We start from the raw sequence: 18,408 nt of genomic DNA, 5'->3' as shown, positions 1-18,408 counted from the left end.
CATATATATATATATATATATATATATATATATATATTTATAGGCAAAAATAAATTAATTTTGAGGTTACGTTGTTTTAATACATTTTTTGTTTCTTTAATTTTGTTAATTAAATTTTAACAGTAATTTACAAATTTAATCCTTTGATGGCATAAAGTTGAATTTAAAATAATTTATTAGTTAAAGTAATATTGTGTTCGGAAGAGAATGTCAGTATTTAAGTAAATTTTTTGCCTATGATTTCAAACGAATAAATTATATAACATAATAGATAAGAACAAAATGTTTTCATTATTATTTAAACATTCTCTAAAGTGCATTCTACGTTATTTATTATCGTGACAGAATTATTTACAATGCATTATATTATATTTAGATATGCTTGCATTATAAGTTATTGTCTCTGCTTATTCTAGTTCTCTTTTCATCTTATATTCACATTACGACATTTGGTATTTAATATATTTGAAAATCATTTTTAAATGACATTTAGCGAATTATTAATATCTAATCACTCTAACGCCACCTTATCCTTATTAATTGATACAATTTTCACGATGACGATAATAACAATAACAAACTGGGATTTTTAATCGATCCGCGAGTATTGAAATATAAATAATACTTCAATATAAATAAAGGGTCATTTATCGATATAATGTACGTAATTGAACTCATACATTTTTATCGTAGTTTTGTTACTGTAATATCGCCACTGCTATAAATTCTTGTTGTTAACCAAATTTTATCAAGTTGACTTTTGCTACAAATATGTTTATGTAAATCGTCGACTTTGACAAAATTTGAGCATTGAAATAATCGATAAAAATGTAACCTCAAGATCTCTTCGTAATATTTGTAAGTGAACGCTCTACAGTTTTAACATATTTATATTTGTTATATGAATTTTATAATAACTCTTTAGCGTTCTCGGCAATTTACCTTGGTATTTTAGTTGAATTTCATAATAAATAGGCAATTGAGGAAAGTACAGTTCAATTCCTTCGCGTTTAATAATAATTTCGCGTAATTTTACCAATATTTACGAAAAATATTTCTTTCGTCCTCGATAATAATTAAGTCTCAATGAAAATCGGAATTCGCATTCAAGATAGATTGTTTTAATTATTACCACTTAGCTAACACTTATTCTGCTCCAACAGAGTGTGCATTAATGAATTTTGCGTTTGGAAAAAATTGATTCGAGGCATGCAATTCTCCTCTCGTGCAGAACGTCAAGAGCTTGGGCGTTTAAAACGGCGATGGAACGAAGTACAACGGACAGTGCTATTCTTTAACCGTAGGTTGAATGGCCGTTAAGTTCGGGATCATATAATCTCAGTTTTGCACGACAATTATAAAATGTTGCCGGGAGTTATGGCTTTCAGCTGAGACTCTAGACGTTTATGGACTTGGAAAAATACTCTTAAAATAGCCCTTTAATACGGAGAATTTTTTCATTTTGATTAATGTAAAATCTATATTCGTGCTATTGTTTTTTTTTTTTTTTTTTTTTTTAAGCTCTTCAAGAATAATCGTAATTAACACGTTTGGACATTTTTTCATTTCTATAACGGTAAATTTTATCAATTGGGCAAAATTTACACTTACACGGTTTATTATGTAAATATATTATTACCTACAAATTTAATAGAACGATCGAATCTATGGCAACGAAGCATTCATTGAAAAAAAAAAAAAAAAAAAAAAAAAAAAAAAAAAAAAGATTAAAAAGTAAGCTTTTCAACTAAAATTATTGATTTCTACAAAATTTTCGTATATTTATGTTTTTTTTTTTTTTCCAACCTGTACGCGTTTATATAGACATGGATTTATATAAACATTACTATTATTATCCACATAACTTCATTATTTATAACTGTTTTCTAGATAAAGATGCAATACCTTTACGATGAAAACCTTAGCTAATATATCCTTACATTTTAAGAAAATCTATAACTATATCGCAATGCTAGTCTAATGGATTCTTCTGTGAACATAAAAATTTTGAAGCTAATATTTTGACGCTAAATATACCAAGGGCGTTAAATTTAATTTCTAAGACTTTCATAACAAACTATTACATTAGCCTTTAATTCAATTTAATTATTAATTTAGATTGTTAGTTTACTTTTTTCTTTTTCTTTTCGAATTACATAAACAATGGTAATTTATATAGCAAAATTCAGTAAGAAGAATTATTAACTTTTAATTAACGATTAAAGTGAATTGGTCGAAATTTTGAAACATTATTCTTGCTTTTCAATCCAACTTTAAATGGTAATGTAATGTAAACTGCTTAATTTGCGGTCGCTCGACGTAAACATATTAATTTTCTTATTCAAATCTGTTTGTTTTCCTTGATTGACTCATAAACGTGCATCGAAAACTTTTAATATTTAGGTATAATTGACAATATACAAAGTAAAGATAGGCAGTTTGATGAAAGAAAACGGTGGCGCTGTTCATAGATTATTTTCAGCAATTTACTCATTAAATCTAAGATAGAAAGAACATGCTCTGTAAAACCATATGATTTTCTCAATTACACCTTTGCTCATTTAAAACGTCGGAGCTTCATTTTTAAGTAAAATTATTTATGGGAATGTCAGTATTTTATACGTATCATGAAGGATCTTGAATTTAATAACACACATATAGCAAATATACTTTAATAATGCAGTTTTAAAAATAATGAAAAACATTAATTTTTTTTTTTTTTTTTTTTTTTTAATAACAAATCGGTGTTTATTACACAATATTTTTGAATATAATCAAATTTTTCTTAAAATAGTCAAAGCTAAAAATAAGTTATTACGATGAGGAAATGTCTAAAAATTGAGACAAAAGATTAGTGTGAACTCAATTGGATGTTTCTATAGCTGTTGGGTCTATTATTTCTTTAGATTTTATAAGTTTAAAGGCAAATTAATCTGCGTGCAGGCGTATGTAAAATATATTTGATGGCAATTCAACTAGAAATATATTTGTTGTATTACTCAATCCAAAACATACACATTGTATTGTTTTTAATACTATTGATTGTAATTTTTTATTTAAATTTTAATTTTTGATAAAAACTTTTTGAATTATTTTTACTTTTTAATTTTTGTTGTATTTTTTTTTTTTTTTTTTTTTTTTTTTTTTTTTTTTTTTTTTTTTTTTTGTATTTCGTTTTATATTAAATTTTTGCTCTTCTAATTTACACATTTTCTTAAACAAATTTTTCTACTTTGAATGTAAACATAATGCAAATACATATCAAATCATAAGTAAAACATTCACAGCTTATTTTTTATTATTATTATTATTATTATTATTATTATTATTATTATTATTATTATTATTATTATTATTATTATTATTATTGAAAAAAATATTTGATATCAAAATATAAATGAACAAATAAGTAAAAATATTATTCGTATGTATGAATATATTACAATTAGTTAGTTACACACAAATAATCGGGAGTCATCAAAAATATTTTATTGGTATTTTGTAGGTAATTTAAAATTATTATGTAAACTATTTGATATGAAAATATCAAAATTATATAAACTATTATAGCTTATTGTACGTTATTTCATTTTAATGATTGTTAAATAATACTATGATAATTATTTTTAATAAGTTGCAAACAATAAGTTGTTATTATCTGTAAGGCATATAACCAAGTCCGTAGAAATTTACAGTTCTCGTATACTCGAAAAAAGTGCACAAACCTTTCGAAAGCGACAAAGATATGTATTCGATACATTCCAATGTCGTAATCGCTCTACTTCTACAATGATAATAATGTGTATAACAGTACGAAATATAAATATTTTTCAATACAGCATGAATCGCGCTAATCAGGCAAGAAATTCTCGCTGACTTCGACGATGTATTCGACGATGTACTAAACGTCGGCCCGCATATAGTAACACGAAATGTCATTACGAGTATTCGACGCCACTTTAAAAGCCTGCAATGTTAATAAACGCCGTGAAATTGAAAATTAATTTAGTTCAGGGTCACCTGGAAAAGTGCCGCCGCGCCGGATGAATCGGGGGTATCGTCACATTCATCCGATCGGCTTCCGAATGCACATATTCCGTCGGAACTTTTTCAGGAAAACCAGAAGAAAAAAAAAACAAAACAAAAAATGAAGAAGAAAAAAAAACAGTACCTGGAACAACTTTCTCCGGAAATGAAATTACGCGCACAGTAGGTTACTTTACTTCTTTGTGGTCTTACGGGTATAATATCTTTCTCTGATACTTTGAAACGGATCGCAGAGTGTAAACACTTTTTTTTATTTAGAATTTTTTTTTCTTAGTATATTGTACATTCCTAAATGGCTGATGTCCATCGTAGTGGCCAATGTTTTTTATATTAATATTAGAAAATCATCTTGAAAAATTGGTAAGAAAAGTGTATTACAATGTTTGCTCAATGTTTGAAGTGTAATAAAAATATGAGGAAAATAATACGAGAGAAATTATTTGTTAATCTGCATCGGAATGAGCTGAAAAATCATGAAAGATTAGAGTGACGCTGAGCAGGAGAATTTATATGCTAAAATCAAATTATATTATATCACTCGAAAGAAGAAAATTGTAATTCAAGTAATTTCAAGATTCATTGCACCTTCATTTGACTTGAAATTTGACTGAAATTATATATTCAACAATGGCATTTATTAATTTTATTAGATAAATTTATTAGAATTATTTATTTAAAAATTTATCCCTCATTTTTATATTAAAATGACAAATACATTAAATTATAATAGACGTATGAGTATTGGATTAAGAGTACAACAATGCATTTACATTCTTGTATAATTAATCTCTAAAGGCCGTATTTGCAATTTCAATATCAAATCGACATAACGGTTATTGTTGTTAAAATAAAATAAAAAAGGGAATAAAGTCGATTTAACTCTGCCAGTTATACATAATGGGCAAATAGAAAACGCGGCTGTTGCTTTTAATAACGAGAATAGATGCGGAGATAAATTTGAAGAAAAAAAGTGATGGTACGAAATAAGACAGAACACATTCGTTTATTTAGAAATCTCTCTTACAGAAGGTTGTAACTACAATGCGCTATATTATTAATTATATATAACATATAACATTGTTGATTAAGTTGCAGTGATTGCAGTTGTATGCATAGGTGGGATCCGAAGTAAATAATCAAGATATACATAGGGCCACTGAAAATAGACGATTAATAAGATTGAACATTAAGAACATTATGAATTACAAGCTAAAAGATAAATAAAAATTATATTTATAACCGTGTGCTCTTGTTAAAAAATATCGCCAATTATAACATGCCAAAATAAATACGCTCATCGTATGAATGGCGTTATAAATCTATTTATCTTTTTATCGATCGACTATTGAGCTGAAAATTCTTACTCGAAAATATCGGAGATACAGGATCCGTGGAAATATTTATCATGGACGTGTAATTTTCATAGATAAAGTTAGTGATTCTTATCGATCATATTTTTCTCAAACAAACAAACAAACTAAATGCATATCGCTGCCATATTCATGTAGAATGTAGAATTATTTGGGAAAAATATTTGCAACCAAAAGAGGTATTGTCATAAATCCTTTTTAATGTATATGCCAGTGAATATTAAATTTCTTATTCGAACTAGAGAAACTAGGTGGCTAGACTTGTTTTATTAGTGTTAAATTTTCTGTAAAATATAACCTGCACAACATTTTTCTGCATTACAACATTATGTTAAATGCCGACGTACGCAATCCTCTCAATGATTATCTAACAACGAATGATACTTATTAAAAAAAAAAATAATTATGAAATTTTAATGAATATAACTAAAAAGCACTTGTGCTATTAAGAATTAAATTATAAAAAATACTAACCAATAAGGCGTCTAATGAATTATGAAAGGCTTAATAATCGTAATAAATAAATGAATATACGAATCAAGTTAATAAATAGATCAATAATAAAATGGATATATTAATGAGATAAGTAGAGTAAAGTAGATTAGGAAAATCCTTATGACGATGACGAAGCTTTGCTCTTATAAAAATTATTGTAAAACTCGATTAGGAAAAATGTCATATTAGGAAAGAATGAAAAATATTTTAAAAATATTTTTAAAATATTTTAGTAGAATAAGTCATTAGATTTGTATGAAGCAGCTGATTGTTAGGCTTTAATTAAATTCAATTTCAAATAAAGTATAATAAATAAAAAATACATCACAAATAAATATTATCAATATATCGTATAAATATTCATTTGATACACACGCATACGCACACGCACGCACGTACGCACGCACGCACGCACGCACACACAAACAAACAAACAAACAAACAAACAAACAAACACACGCACATGTGCGCGAATATATACACGCGCGCGCGTCTGTGAAATTAAATAATATATTAAATAAGTCAATCATAAATATAACGAGGATTTTCTGAGAAAAGCCTAAATAGTCAAATGTAAAGTAATATAACAGATAAATATGTAAAAAGGAACGTTCAAAACACTAAATTTTCCCAAGAATGTTGTGCTCTCATTTTTGCCGTTTTCTTTCGAAGCTTCGAGCAAATAAATCATTAAAACAAATTTTACATAAAAACATTTCACGATATAAGGGTATTATTATTCTTTTTATTATTCGACGTAGTATAATGTGGGCTTTTTATAGTACAAATTTATAGTAAATTATTATTATGTTCAAATGCTCCAAGACTTTCTATGGTCCCGATGATTTTCCATGCTCTAGAAATACGACAAGCAGCTCATGAAATTTGTAAGTCGTAGTGTTTGTAAGTGCGTTATATTAATATTTCATTTTGACGAACTAAACAGCTGACTATTTTTTGTCGTTTGAAAGGAAAAACTGAGTTGATAAATTGATTTTAGTGTTAAACTAGGGAACGTTTCGTTCGAATTTCATTTGAATCCGATGAATCGACTGACTTCCACTATTATAATTCCTGTTGAAATGGGTTTTTTTCAATGCGTGGCGCGTCATTGATTTGGTTTAGAAAAGCAGTTTACAAGACTCGTTGTGCTTTTATACGATAGCACTGGAGAATTGGAATCTTATTGAGGTTAAAATCAAACGGTGATGATGATTTCACGACAGAAGTAAGATGTATAAATACTAGTTCTACTATTAATTAAGAATAAACGAATAAAAATATTCATGGCGTCGAGTGTAAAACGGGATAACACGAAGCAGTAGTTAAGATAGCGAGAATTAATTTAGTTGACGGATTTCTAAAGATTTTGCATATCCCCGGCTTTCACGAATGTCTCTCGCCAATAACAGTCAGCTGAAGTAATTCCCCAGCTTCACTTTTAACGATGTCGTATCTCTCCTCGTTAACACCCGATGCTCTCACCAGCCCAACGATTCATCCTCCCTAGCGAAGCCCCCATTATTATTTTCGTCCATACGAATTATTCCATATTCCGTCCAATGAATGATGACGTCCATATGAAACGTCCCCGGCGATCGAGTGACCTAAAAGCCCGTAGAGCCGAAGGAGGAAAAATCCAGAGCGGTCATGTATATCGGTCCGACGTCGATAAGGAGAAGCGAAAAGCCGCGGAAGAAGAATGGCGGATGCGGCTCGCTATCTCCGCTTGGCAATGTGAAAGCTTGAACGCAAGCGCGACCGAGTCTCAAATAACCGGATCGCTCTCTGTCCCCCCACCACCCACCCCCCCTCCCCCTCCCCCTCCCATCCCCCACCATTTCTCACCACCAACCAGCGACACACCATCGCACTACCACTGCATGCATACTCTCGTGGAGAAAAAGAGCGCGCGCGCGCGGCTAAGAAAAACTGCGCTCAATTCCGACGGTCGACTGCCGATGGATTTTCTTACTATTTGCTTGGCTTCCTCTTGCGATTCTTCATAAAGCGCATTTCGCGCCGATCGTTCGCGATACGCGGCAGCGAAGCGAAATTTCGACAATCTTCGAGAAAGATGATCTATTTATATACGCAACGTGGTGCGTCGACATCGTAGCTTACTCAAGGTGAAATTCCACGAGGATGCGCATCGGTTCGTCAAGCTAGAGGAAGAGGAAACCACTTCGATCGAATTACCGACGCGGCGAAAGTGCCTCTTCCATGCTACGCGCTCCCATTGGACGCATGATTTCCACTAGACGAGCAACGGTTACTGGAATATCCTATCTAGAGAGAGAGAGAGAGAGAGAGAGAGAGAGAGAGGGAGGGAATGACATATAATATTGTACCATGATTCGGTGCTGCATTTCGTTGGCATCTTGTATCGCCAATTTACGACACATCCGTTACGCGCCTCCCATTAACTCACCTAAATAACTGCGCAATTACTTCCACCCCCCCCCCACCGCCACGATTAAATGACTTTTTCTGTATTCTCGTTACTTTCGTCCGAATGCTGATATTACTAGTCATCGCATTGCTGTCGAAATATCACAAGGATAATAGCTTTTGCTTTTGCTTTGTTATTTTATTCGAGCATTTCCATAACGAATTACGCACGACCATGACGATGGTGGATTTGTTAACTCTTCGATAATCTTTTGCAACTTTTACATTGCGATATTTTCACTTTGATTATTACGACAACGCACTTCGCCTAATAAAGCCGTTAGAAAATCACTTATCACATTTTTTTTTTTTTTTTTTTTTTTTTTTTTTTTTTTTTTATAGAAATTAGATTATAGAATAGAAAAAGAAATTTGCAAGAGAAATTCAATTAGAAATTGATGAATCCAAGGTTAAAGTTAAATTATTCACGACACTAGAGTCACTAGTATCTTAATCCTTAGTATTTACGAATATATAACAACATGTAACATGTTTGCTTATTATTTTATATTAGCAATTTCAGTTTTACTGTACATTATAATAAAAGCCAACTGTGACTTATAGTTCGTTTAAAATGTCCGTACGCGTGTTAAATTTTTGATTGAAATATAGTCATTAACGATAGTGACGATGATTTTAATATTAAAGGAGTTAATTTTTAGAGAGATATGATGATGATTGATTAGTAATGCAAAATCAGATGTTCAAAAGGAAAGTCACGCTAGAAGATGACAAAATAAATTTAAAATCGAATTTTTCACTAAAAGCATTATTGAATTTATAAAATATGTCTTTCCTACTTGAATAGTATAAGCCTAAGCTTATGAAAATCGTGTTATTTCATTATACTTAAATAAATTTTTCACCCTGAAATTATTAAATATCTATGCAAAGTTTAAGCGTTCATCCTTTAAAGGACTATTAATAATTACTAATAATTACTAATAATTCACCTAAGAAATTTCCATTTTGTTAAAAATACCATACTAATACTGTAATAAAAATGTATTAGTCTTTCTATTTTAAGTAGCATTTAGCAATTCAATTAAATAAGTAAATAATCGAGATGTATTATGCTCATCTATAATGCTTACAAATTATTTTAGTCTTTCCTTCGTGTTTTTTTTTTCTTTCTTCTCTTTCTTATGAAAATAAATTTGTATGGAGTCTAAAATTAAATTTAATTTAACTAATAAAGTTTTCAAATAAACGTAGATGAATGTTATAATCACATTATTTTCAAATCCCAATCAAAAATTAAAAAATCTCTTACCCTCATAAATCTAAAGTTTTCTTTTAGCAACAGTTGAGTCTATTATTTCTGAAGTATACGATACTCTGCGTATGTAGATTATTGAGTTGTCAGGTACTGCTTTATAATGTAATGTTGGCAAATCAATTATAACGCGATAATATGAAATGTTTTTATAATGTATTAATTTTTCTAACAATTGTCACGAGTGTTGTGAGTTTATTCTTGTAAAACATAATGAAGTCTTTGTTGTTTACATAAGTAATTTTAGTAAAAATTATGAGCAACGCTTGATAATAAATTTGGACGATGGTTAAAGTACTCTGTGTGAATGTTATATATATAAATTATTTATTTTAAATAATAGTTGGTAAATAATGAAAGTTATCTAACACAAATGAAACGTTGTTTGATTGTAGAGGGTAAGGTGGAAGTCTCAAGGGACGACAAATATCTGAGTACCCTGGCTCCTGGTAAGGTGTTAGGCGAATTAGCTATTCTTTACAATTGCAAAAGAACAGCGACCATAACAGCAGCGACAGATTGTCAGTTATGGGCGATAGATAGACAATGTTTTCAAACTATTATGATGAGAACTGGCCTTTCCAGACAAGCCGAGTACACGGATTTCTTAAAAAGGTATGTTTATCTACAGCAGCTATATTCGATAATTCTTAATCATCATCCTATTGGCATCTTTAATTGATAAATAAGGTTTTCGAATTGTAGGTCTAGATAATTGTAACGTAAAGAGAGAGAGAGAGAGAGAGAGAGAGAGAGAGAGAGAGAGAGAGAGAAACAAACAGTTATTATATCACTATATCGTTATTTCTTAAAGATATGCCTTATTTCATATATAAACAAGTTAGTTTCGTTCTTACATTGCTTTTCTTTTATTTTTTTTTTATTTTATTTTATTTATTTTTTTTTTTTTTTGCGATGACAAAAGTAATGTCAAATTAAAATTATAAATGAATTTTCATTGGCATTTATCGAAATTATTATTATAAGAACTTTTTCAAAAATAAAAATTATAAGAATTGCATCAGAAAAATTATTATACGCGTTTTATGACACGAACTCTATTATTATTCGATTTACATAATTTCTTATATTATAATTTGCATTTATGTAACAAGTACCTTTGTGGGTAAATGAATCAACGTTCAAGCATATAATTAGCAGAAAATCTTCCTTCTCTCTCTCTCTCTCTCTCTCTCTCTCTCTCTCTCTTTCTGGATAGATTTTGACTTTTTATTATTAACACGGTAATTATTATATTACTTATTACTATCAAGTATGAGTATCGAAATTACTCGATTACGAATTTATTGTGAATTAAATGGCTAATTTATAATCGTGTTATATGTTATTTGTTAATATTTTTATGATCATGCAATTAAATGTAAAAATAAAAAATTTCGTTAAAAGTTAAACATCAATAAACATTATTTTCAGTGTTCCAATTTTCAAAGCTTTGCCCGAGGAAACTTTGATAAAAATCTCAGATGTATTGGAAGAGGTGAGTCCTTTTAAAATAATATGCATATTTTGCATAGAAAATGTAAATATTAAGTGGATGTTGCTTTCGCATCTTAAAAAAATATATAAATATGTAAAATTTTGCAAGTACTTATTGAAATATCATGGAAATGCAATTTTTGGCTGTACGTGATAATGTGGCATGATTTTCATTATAGAAAGTACATGATATCTAATTAGCGAGGCTCTAGTCATAATACAATAGATTAATATGACTCATTCAACATCACAATATTCAATATAACAGCCAAATATTTCGTAAAAAAATATAATTAAATACTTTACTTACTGTTAAAATGTAAAAGTCTTGTTTACAAATATGTAATATTATAATTAATAAAATATACCCGTAATGAGATGTGGATGTGTATTGTTCGCTTTCTAATGTTTGATCATTCGTAATAGAATAGCCGGATGACATTTAAAACCTTTATTTGATGAAAAAAAAATGTTATTTCTCACATGTATGTACGGATAATACCTTCAGTTAATATTAATTAACAATACCTTTTAACATTATTAAGTCCTTTTATCTTAGATATAATAAGCCTTTTTAGTGTTGTATGATAAATTTATATTGCAGTCTAATATATTTATACTCGTCTATACATATTTTTTTTTCCTTATACGTTTACAGTATACCATATAAACAATGCATCTATTATTAAAAAACAAAGTATATACGTTACATATCGATTAAAAACAACACTGTATATGGGATATTACCAAGTATTAAGATCAATTATTTCATAATTCGATGAATTTAATAAATAAAGCATTTAATAATTGTTTGTTTATTAATATCGTAACATTTACGAACTCATTACACATGATCAAATCTAGCTTTTCTTTTATTTCATTAAATAGCTAAAGTTATCGTATATTATATATTATTTGTTTGCTCTAATATTTTTATTTCGTTTGTTTCTAGACTTTCTACAATAATGGTGACTACATAGTTAGACAAGGAGCGAGAGGAGATACATTCTTTATCATTAGTCGAGGTCAGGTGCGAGTGACTATCAAGCAACCTGATACTACGGAGGAGAAATATATTAGGACCTTGAGCAAGGGCGACTTCTTCGGCGAAAAAGCTCTTCAAGGGTATTTTTTTTTTTATTTTTCATTATGTATTGAAGCATTAATCTTTTTTTTTTTTTCTTTTTTTTTTTTTTTTTTTTTTTTTTTTTTTTTTTTTTCGTAGGCGGTTAATCCCTTCGCTCGTCATTCACATCCAATTATCGTTTTTATTGCCTTTAGAATTCTTGTCATTGTTAATCTGCATTTACTTTTACTGATATGCTGTCTCAAGTATTTAAATTAAGTTTATTAGGCAAATGTGTTAGGCGCGCGGAACGATAAATACGCGATGGTAATTAGGGAGATTAAGCGCGAAAAGTTTTAATAACGGTGTTATGAGACATACAAGATTAACAAAAATTGATATAACGTATCACGATAAATAACGTAAGATAATAGATTGAAAAGAGAAAGAAGCATGTTAGGATAAATGGAATAAAATTTATAACGATTAAAGACGACTTTATCTCTTATAAATCTTTAGCGCTTAATAGTCGTATATATTGTTTTTTTTGTTTTCAAATTAAATTACTTACTTTATTGAAAAGCAGATTTTTTAATTGTCATGTATGTTCAAATGTTGTTGGACAGTGATGATCTCAGGACGGCAAATATCATAGCAGATGACCCGGATGGAGTTTCCTGTCTCGTTATAGACAGAGAAACGTTCAATCAATTAATATCTTCTTTGGATGAAATTCGAATGCGCTACAAGGATGAACTAGTCGTACGCAGAAGGTAAATAAACATTGTTTTAATTAAATTCAGTTTAATTAAATGTATATTAACATAGAAGTAAATTTCGATCTTATAAAATGGCTCCTCTACTCCTATTTAACGTAATCCATGTTGTTTCATGCTTAACTAATGGATATGGACATAAGAGAAGCTGAAAAAGTAAGTCCTATTGGGTACTGTTTTTCTGCACGAATGTATTCATCGATATGATTTTTTATTTACGAATTAGTCCACTTTAATCGTTTATTTTATTTAAATTATTGTTATAGCAATGTATTTAATTTGACGCTACTCGTATTTAAATCTTACATTTTGCGAGACGTAATTATAAAAAAAAAAAAAAAAAAAAAATTAAATGGATTGTTATTTTTTTTTTTTGCACTTTTCATATATGTATATTTGAAATATAATTAAAAGCTTTTATAAGTAAAACATTTGACATACATGAGCGCAACGGTATTTTATTTTCTTAAAAGGCTATTTTCATTACAAGGACATTAAAAATATACATTGCTTCATATGTAAATATGCATTGAATTTATCAATTGTAGACTGTAATGAGCTTAAAATAAATAAAAGTAATCTAATGTACAATAGAGATGTGCATTTGAAAAATTTTTCATCGATGATTGATTAATTTTCATTGCCAAACAATAATAGCTTACAATTTTCTTCTAATAAATTACTAATATCTCCATATTATTTTATTAAGTTAAGAGCTATAATACTCATCTTTTAATTATGTCATTTAAAAAAAAAAAAAAAAAAAAAAAAAAAAAAAAAAACCGTCATTTTAATAATAATATGAGAATGTCGTTAAAGAGATTTTATAATGCTATTGGATATTATACATAACTATTTCAACTAAGATTGATAAATTTTTTTCAACATGCATATTGATGAGAGCCTTTCCATGTATATTTACACTTTATATTGGTATCATTAAGTCTCAATATTCTTTTAATGTAAAGCTTTTATTTATATGGTAAGTCACGAATTTTCCGATAATGTTCAATTTGAAATTACATGTAAAAATTCAGTACAAAATCATAAACATACAATACTATTTACAATTTATAGTATTTTATAAGACTTCTATTATTTAATAATGCAATATTCGATTAATTAGCTGCATAAAACAATATCATTTTATGATGTATTAATGATATTTCATGTATTTGTATTAATGTATTAGGTATTGTCGTATTAAATGTAATTTTTACAATTACAATTTACGAATCGAATAAAGCAGTATTTTAATTTCAAATTCTCTCAAAATCACAACCATTGCAGTGTAATATATTGTTTATCTTAACTCATTATCGTATACAATATTAGTAATTAACTTAGTCATTTGATGAAAATGTTGTTACTTAAAAAAAAACGTTGAAACGATTTGATATATCTGTCATAAGAATAAAAGTAAAGGGAATTTTACACTTTTCATTAATATTTGAAATTAAAATTAGGCTTTATTGGTGACGTTAATGTAAGTATTTTTGCTTAATATGTACACATTTGAAAATTGCTTATACAGTATTTACAAATATATGTTTTGTAATAAATATGTTTTATTTTTATTTACTTTTGTTTAGTTTCAATGTTTAGCAAAAAATAAATTATCCTCCAAAATGATTAAGTAAAAGATATTATCATGTAAAAATTGTTATTATGCAAAATATATGTTGTGTGTATTGTCTGCGTTAATGTCACTAAATCGTGTTATTTATGGGAATAATGAAAAAATTTTCGTCCATTATTCTTGGAAGAGAAATTGATTATGAAAATTGATTACAAAAGTAAATACGTAGTAGCTATTGTTTTTATAGTAAATCGTAAATATATTTATCGACGTGCTTGTTGCTGCATATTAGCAATTTTTTGTGTTTTTTTTTCTCTCTTTTTTTTTTTTTTTTTATCGATTATTTACTTGCCCCTTTGAAGCAAAAATGTTCTTATAATCGGGATTGTTTGAAATTGACAATTATATTCCATGACGAATCATTGGTCGGGAGTAGAATTTTTACTTTTGATTGTCTCATAATCGGGATAGTATTGGCAATACCCGAAGGCCCGATACAATTCTCGAGATGTCTGTAAAATTAATTCCGAGCATAGCAGTAACGAGCAAAAGAAATAGCCAACGAGATCGATTAAGTGGCAACTGAGCTTGTTAAATACAAAGCCTCCAATATCTCCAAGGCCTCTGCTAATTCTCGCTCGCTCTACCTCTTTCTCGGGCAGGTTGAACGAGGAGTTCCGTGAGCTGAGACTTCAGGACCTACGCTCTTTGGCGACGCTGGGCGTCGGTGGCTTCGGACGCGTGGAGCTCGTCCAAATAGCCGGCGACAACTCGCGATCCTTCGCCCTGAAGCAGATGAAGAAGGCGCAAATCGTCGAAACGCGACAACAGCAGCACATCATGTCGGAGAAGAGGATAATGGGCGAGGCCGACTGCGACTTCATTGTCAAGCTCTTCAAGACGTTCAAGGACCGCAAGTACCTGTACATGCTCATGGAGGCTTGTCTAGGAGGTGAGCTGTGGACGGTGCTAAGGGACAAGGGACACTTTGACGATCCCACGACGCGCTTCTACACGGCTTGCGTCGTCGAGGCTTTCGACTATCTTCATTCGCGCAATATCATATATAGGGATCTCAAGCCGGAGAACCTCCTACTCGACAGTCAAGGGTAAGAGACGATTGTGGTTACTTTTCGTTCGTGGTGTTGTCGAGGACTCCGATTCCTTACGCTTCGGTATACGCTTGACCGTTGTGCACGAGTGAACGTGCGAGGAGACATTGTTTTATTTGCGGCCAAAGGCAATAAACAGAAAAGGGGGGGGGGAGGAAACCTGCAATCGCTATAATATTGTGATATCTTAATATTTTAAATTACACTTTAATAGTTTTGGATTAACTAACTGTATTAACAGTGTTGCTTGAATTACGTAAATTTAAAAAATAAAAAATAAAACAAGTTGCGTGTATTTTTGCTTGTTGATTAAATAAATTGTGACACAAAAAGGGTATGTAACAGGTATAAAAGGCAAGAGCTCTTGGTTATTATTCGTTATTTTTAATATTATCTCGTATATATTAAGTTTTTATAGGCCGTCGTAGCGCACGTCGAGGAACCAAGACTCGAAGATTAAAATTCGTGCACCTATCTCTAAGATTGAAAATTATTATTTAAACCTCGCAGCCAGTTGCTAACCACTTTTAAATAAATAATAAAAAATTATACGTAGTTTTTACATTGCTAAAAGCAAAGAGGGAAAAGAAATCATTGGCCCGAATACGCGATAGCTTAAAATTTCGTTTAACCGGTTGGATTTCAATTTAAAAACGACATCTTTCGACAAACTGCTCTCTCTCTCTCTCTCTCTCTCTCTCTCTCTCTCCCTCCCGATTACGCATTTCCATTTAATAAGCAACAATCCACTCGTCCCTCTTTTTAAAATGGCCCTTCGTTCGTTTGTATTCAAGAGCTTATAATCCACGTCACCTCCTCCCGACATTTCAATAATTCAAGCTTCGTTTCAGATACGTAAAACTTGTAGATTTTGGTTTTGCCAAACGACTTGAGCACGGCAGGAAAACATGGACCTTCTGTGGCACTCCGGAGTACGTAGCTCCAGAGGTTATTCTCAATAGAGGGCACGATATTAGCGCCGATTACTGGTCACTCGGTGTCCTCATGTTCGAACTACTCACCGGAACTCCTCCATTTACCGGAGCAGATCCTATGAAAACTTATAATATAATTTTGAAAGGAATCGACGCCATCGAGTTCCCGCGAACAATAACGCGCAATGCTACTGTCCTCATCAAAAAGCTTTGCAGGTAATAAAATTTTGTTACAATTGCATTGATTTTCTATATTGTTGAATAGCTTATTATTGATAATAATGATAATGATAATGAATAATATGTGAATTCGTTTCAGAGATAATCCAGCGGAACGTCTTGGTTACCAAAAAGGAGGCATTAGTGAAATTCAAAAGCACAAGTAATTCAATGTGAATTATAATTAATAAAAGCTCCGTCCAAGATTCAAGTGCCTGTCGCTTATCGTTATCGCCAAAGCATATTTAATCTCGCGCTTTATCCAACTGCGAACTAAAACTTCGTGACAAATATTAATGATAAATTAATCGCGAGCACGGCGATGCGCTTCTCTTGTGAAATTAGCGAGCTTATGTCAAGCGTTGATATTGCAATATTAATTCGCTCGTTAATCGATTGTTTTCAGGTGGTTCGATGGATTTAATTGGGAGGGCCTGAGAGCAAGAACGCTGGAGCCTCCGATAATGCCAAAAGTTTTAAGTCCTGTGGATACGACGAATTTCGACGAGTATCCGCCAGATGCGGATACACCGCCACCAGACGACGTATCTGGATGGGATAATGATTTTTAACATCAGGGATCGAACGAAACGCCTTTACGGCTGTTGGAAATCTATTTTTGTATTCGTCGCCAGCGCATCCGCGGGACGGACAAATAATATTTTTATAATTGACAAATGTTGGCCTCTGGAACAAGGCTCAACTGTTGTAGATTCATGAAATGATGTCATAAACAGCGATCCAAAATAATCTTCATTTTTGATAATTTATTTGTCCAAGATCTCAAAATGAAGAATTCTCGGACCACTGTTTACCACTGTCGCTTATTTTTAGGGAAGAAATTATTAAATTTTACTCGAAAACGTATTACAAAATGCACAATGTTATTGCGTATAGTAATTTTTAATAGGAACCAAGGAACGAGCCCGTTATGAATAATGGGCATGACGTTACTGTGAAACATGCAGTGATGAATCAATTGTAAAATCATAAAAGAATTTGTTGATAATTTTTTAATACCGATAATTGCATTGCACCAATAAATGTGAAGGAATTTTCCGAACATTTATATTTTTCAAATTGTATGTTAATGTTCAAGTCATGTTGTACGAATGATAGTCCTCGTGTTAGAGTGCATTTGAACGAAACAAATTCCTGGCTTGATTAGGTTTTTACATATTGCGAGACGTATGCCAGTGCGCCAAGTGCCATTACTGTACACATTTTGTGAATCAATGATACCGTTTCACCCACATACACGTACATGTAAAATATAAACGGCTTAAAAAATTCTCTTGCCATTCGTGTTGCAATTTACTATAAACTTGTCAAAAACGGCCTGCATCGAGCAATTATGCTTTAATGTATAGGTCGTTTTAAATAATATTGTTGTTTGATTCGTTTTATAGTTTATTACGATAATTTTATTTAAAGAAAAAAGGAAGAAAAAAAAACTTTTACAAGAAAGTAAATCATGTAAATAATTTTAGGAATATTTTTAGAAATATACAAGGCATATGATATATATATATATATATATATATATATATATATATATCAATATTAAAATTAATTTTATTAATAT

At 30.2% G+C, this 18,408-nt stretch overlaps 1 protein-coding gene across 3 annotated transcripts in view; it reads left to right on the top strand.

Moving 5' to 3' along the window:
* The window catches only part of for (cGMP-dependent protein kinase for), a 73,176-nt gene extending 55,328 nt beyond the window's left edge, over positions 1-17,848 (top strand). For all 3 annotated transcript variants that reach the window (XM_011498477.1, XM_011498476.1, XM_011498478.1), the window contains 8 exons: positions 10,035-10,254; positions 11,074-11,137; positions 12,089-12,261; positions 12,829-12,975; positions 15,220-15,666; positions 16,521-16,820; positions 16,924-16,986; positions 17,230-17,848. In XM_011498477.1, the coding sequence (XP_011496779.1) occupies positions 10,035-10,254; positions 11,074-11,137; positions 12,089-12,261; positions 12,829-12,975; positions 15,220-15,666; positions 16,521-16,820; positions 16,924-16,986; positions 17,230-17,395 (1,580 nt within the window). In that variant the 3' untranslated portion in view covers positions 17,396-17,848. The remainder of the gene's footprint in view (positions 1-10,034; positions 10,255-11,073; positions 11,138-12,088; positions 12,262-12,828; positions 12,976-15,219; positions 15,667-16,520; positions 16,821-16,923; positions 16,987-17,229) is intronic.
* The last annotated feature ends 560 nt before the right edge of the window (positions 17,849-18,408 follow it).

This window comes from Ceratosolen solmsi, unplaced genomic scaffold (assembly GCF_000503995.2).
Source record: "Ceratosolen solmsi marchali unplaced genomic scaffold, CerSol_1.0 scaffold30, whole genome shotgun sequence".
Lineage (NCBI taxonomy): Eukaryota > Metazoa > Arthropoda > Insecta > Hymenoptera > Agaonidae > Ceratosolen > Ceratosolen solmsi.
The sequence above is the reverse complement of the archived record's forward strand: the minus strand, read 5'-3'. Positions and strand labels throughout refer to the sequence as shown.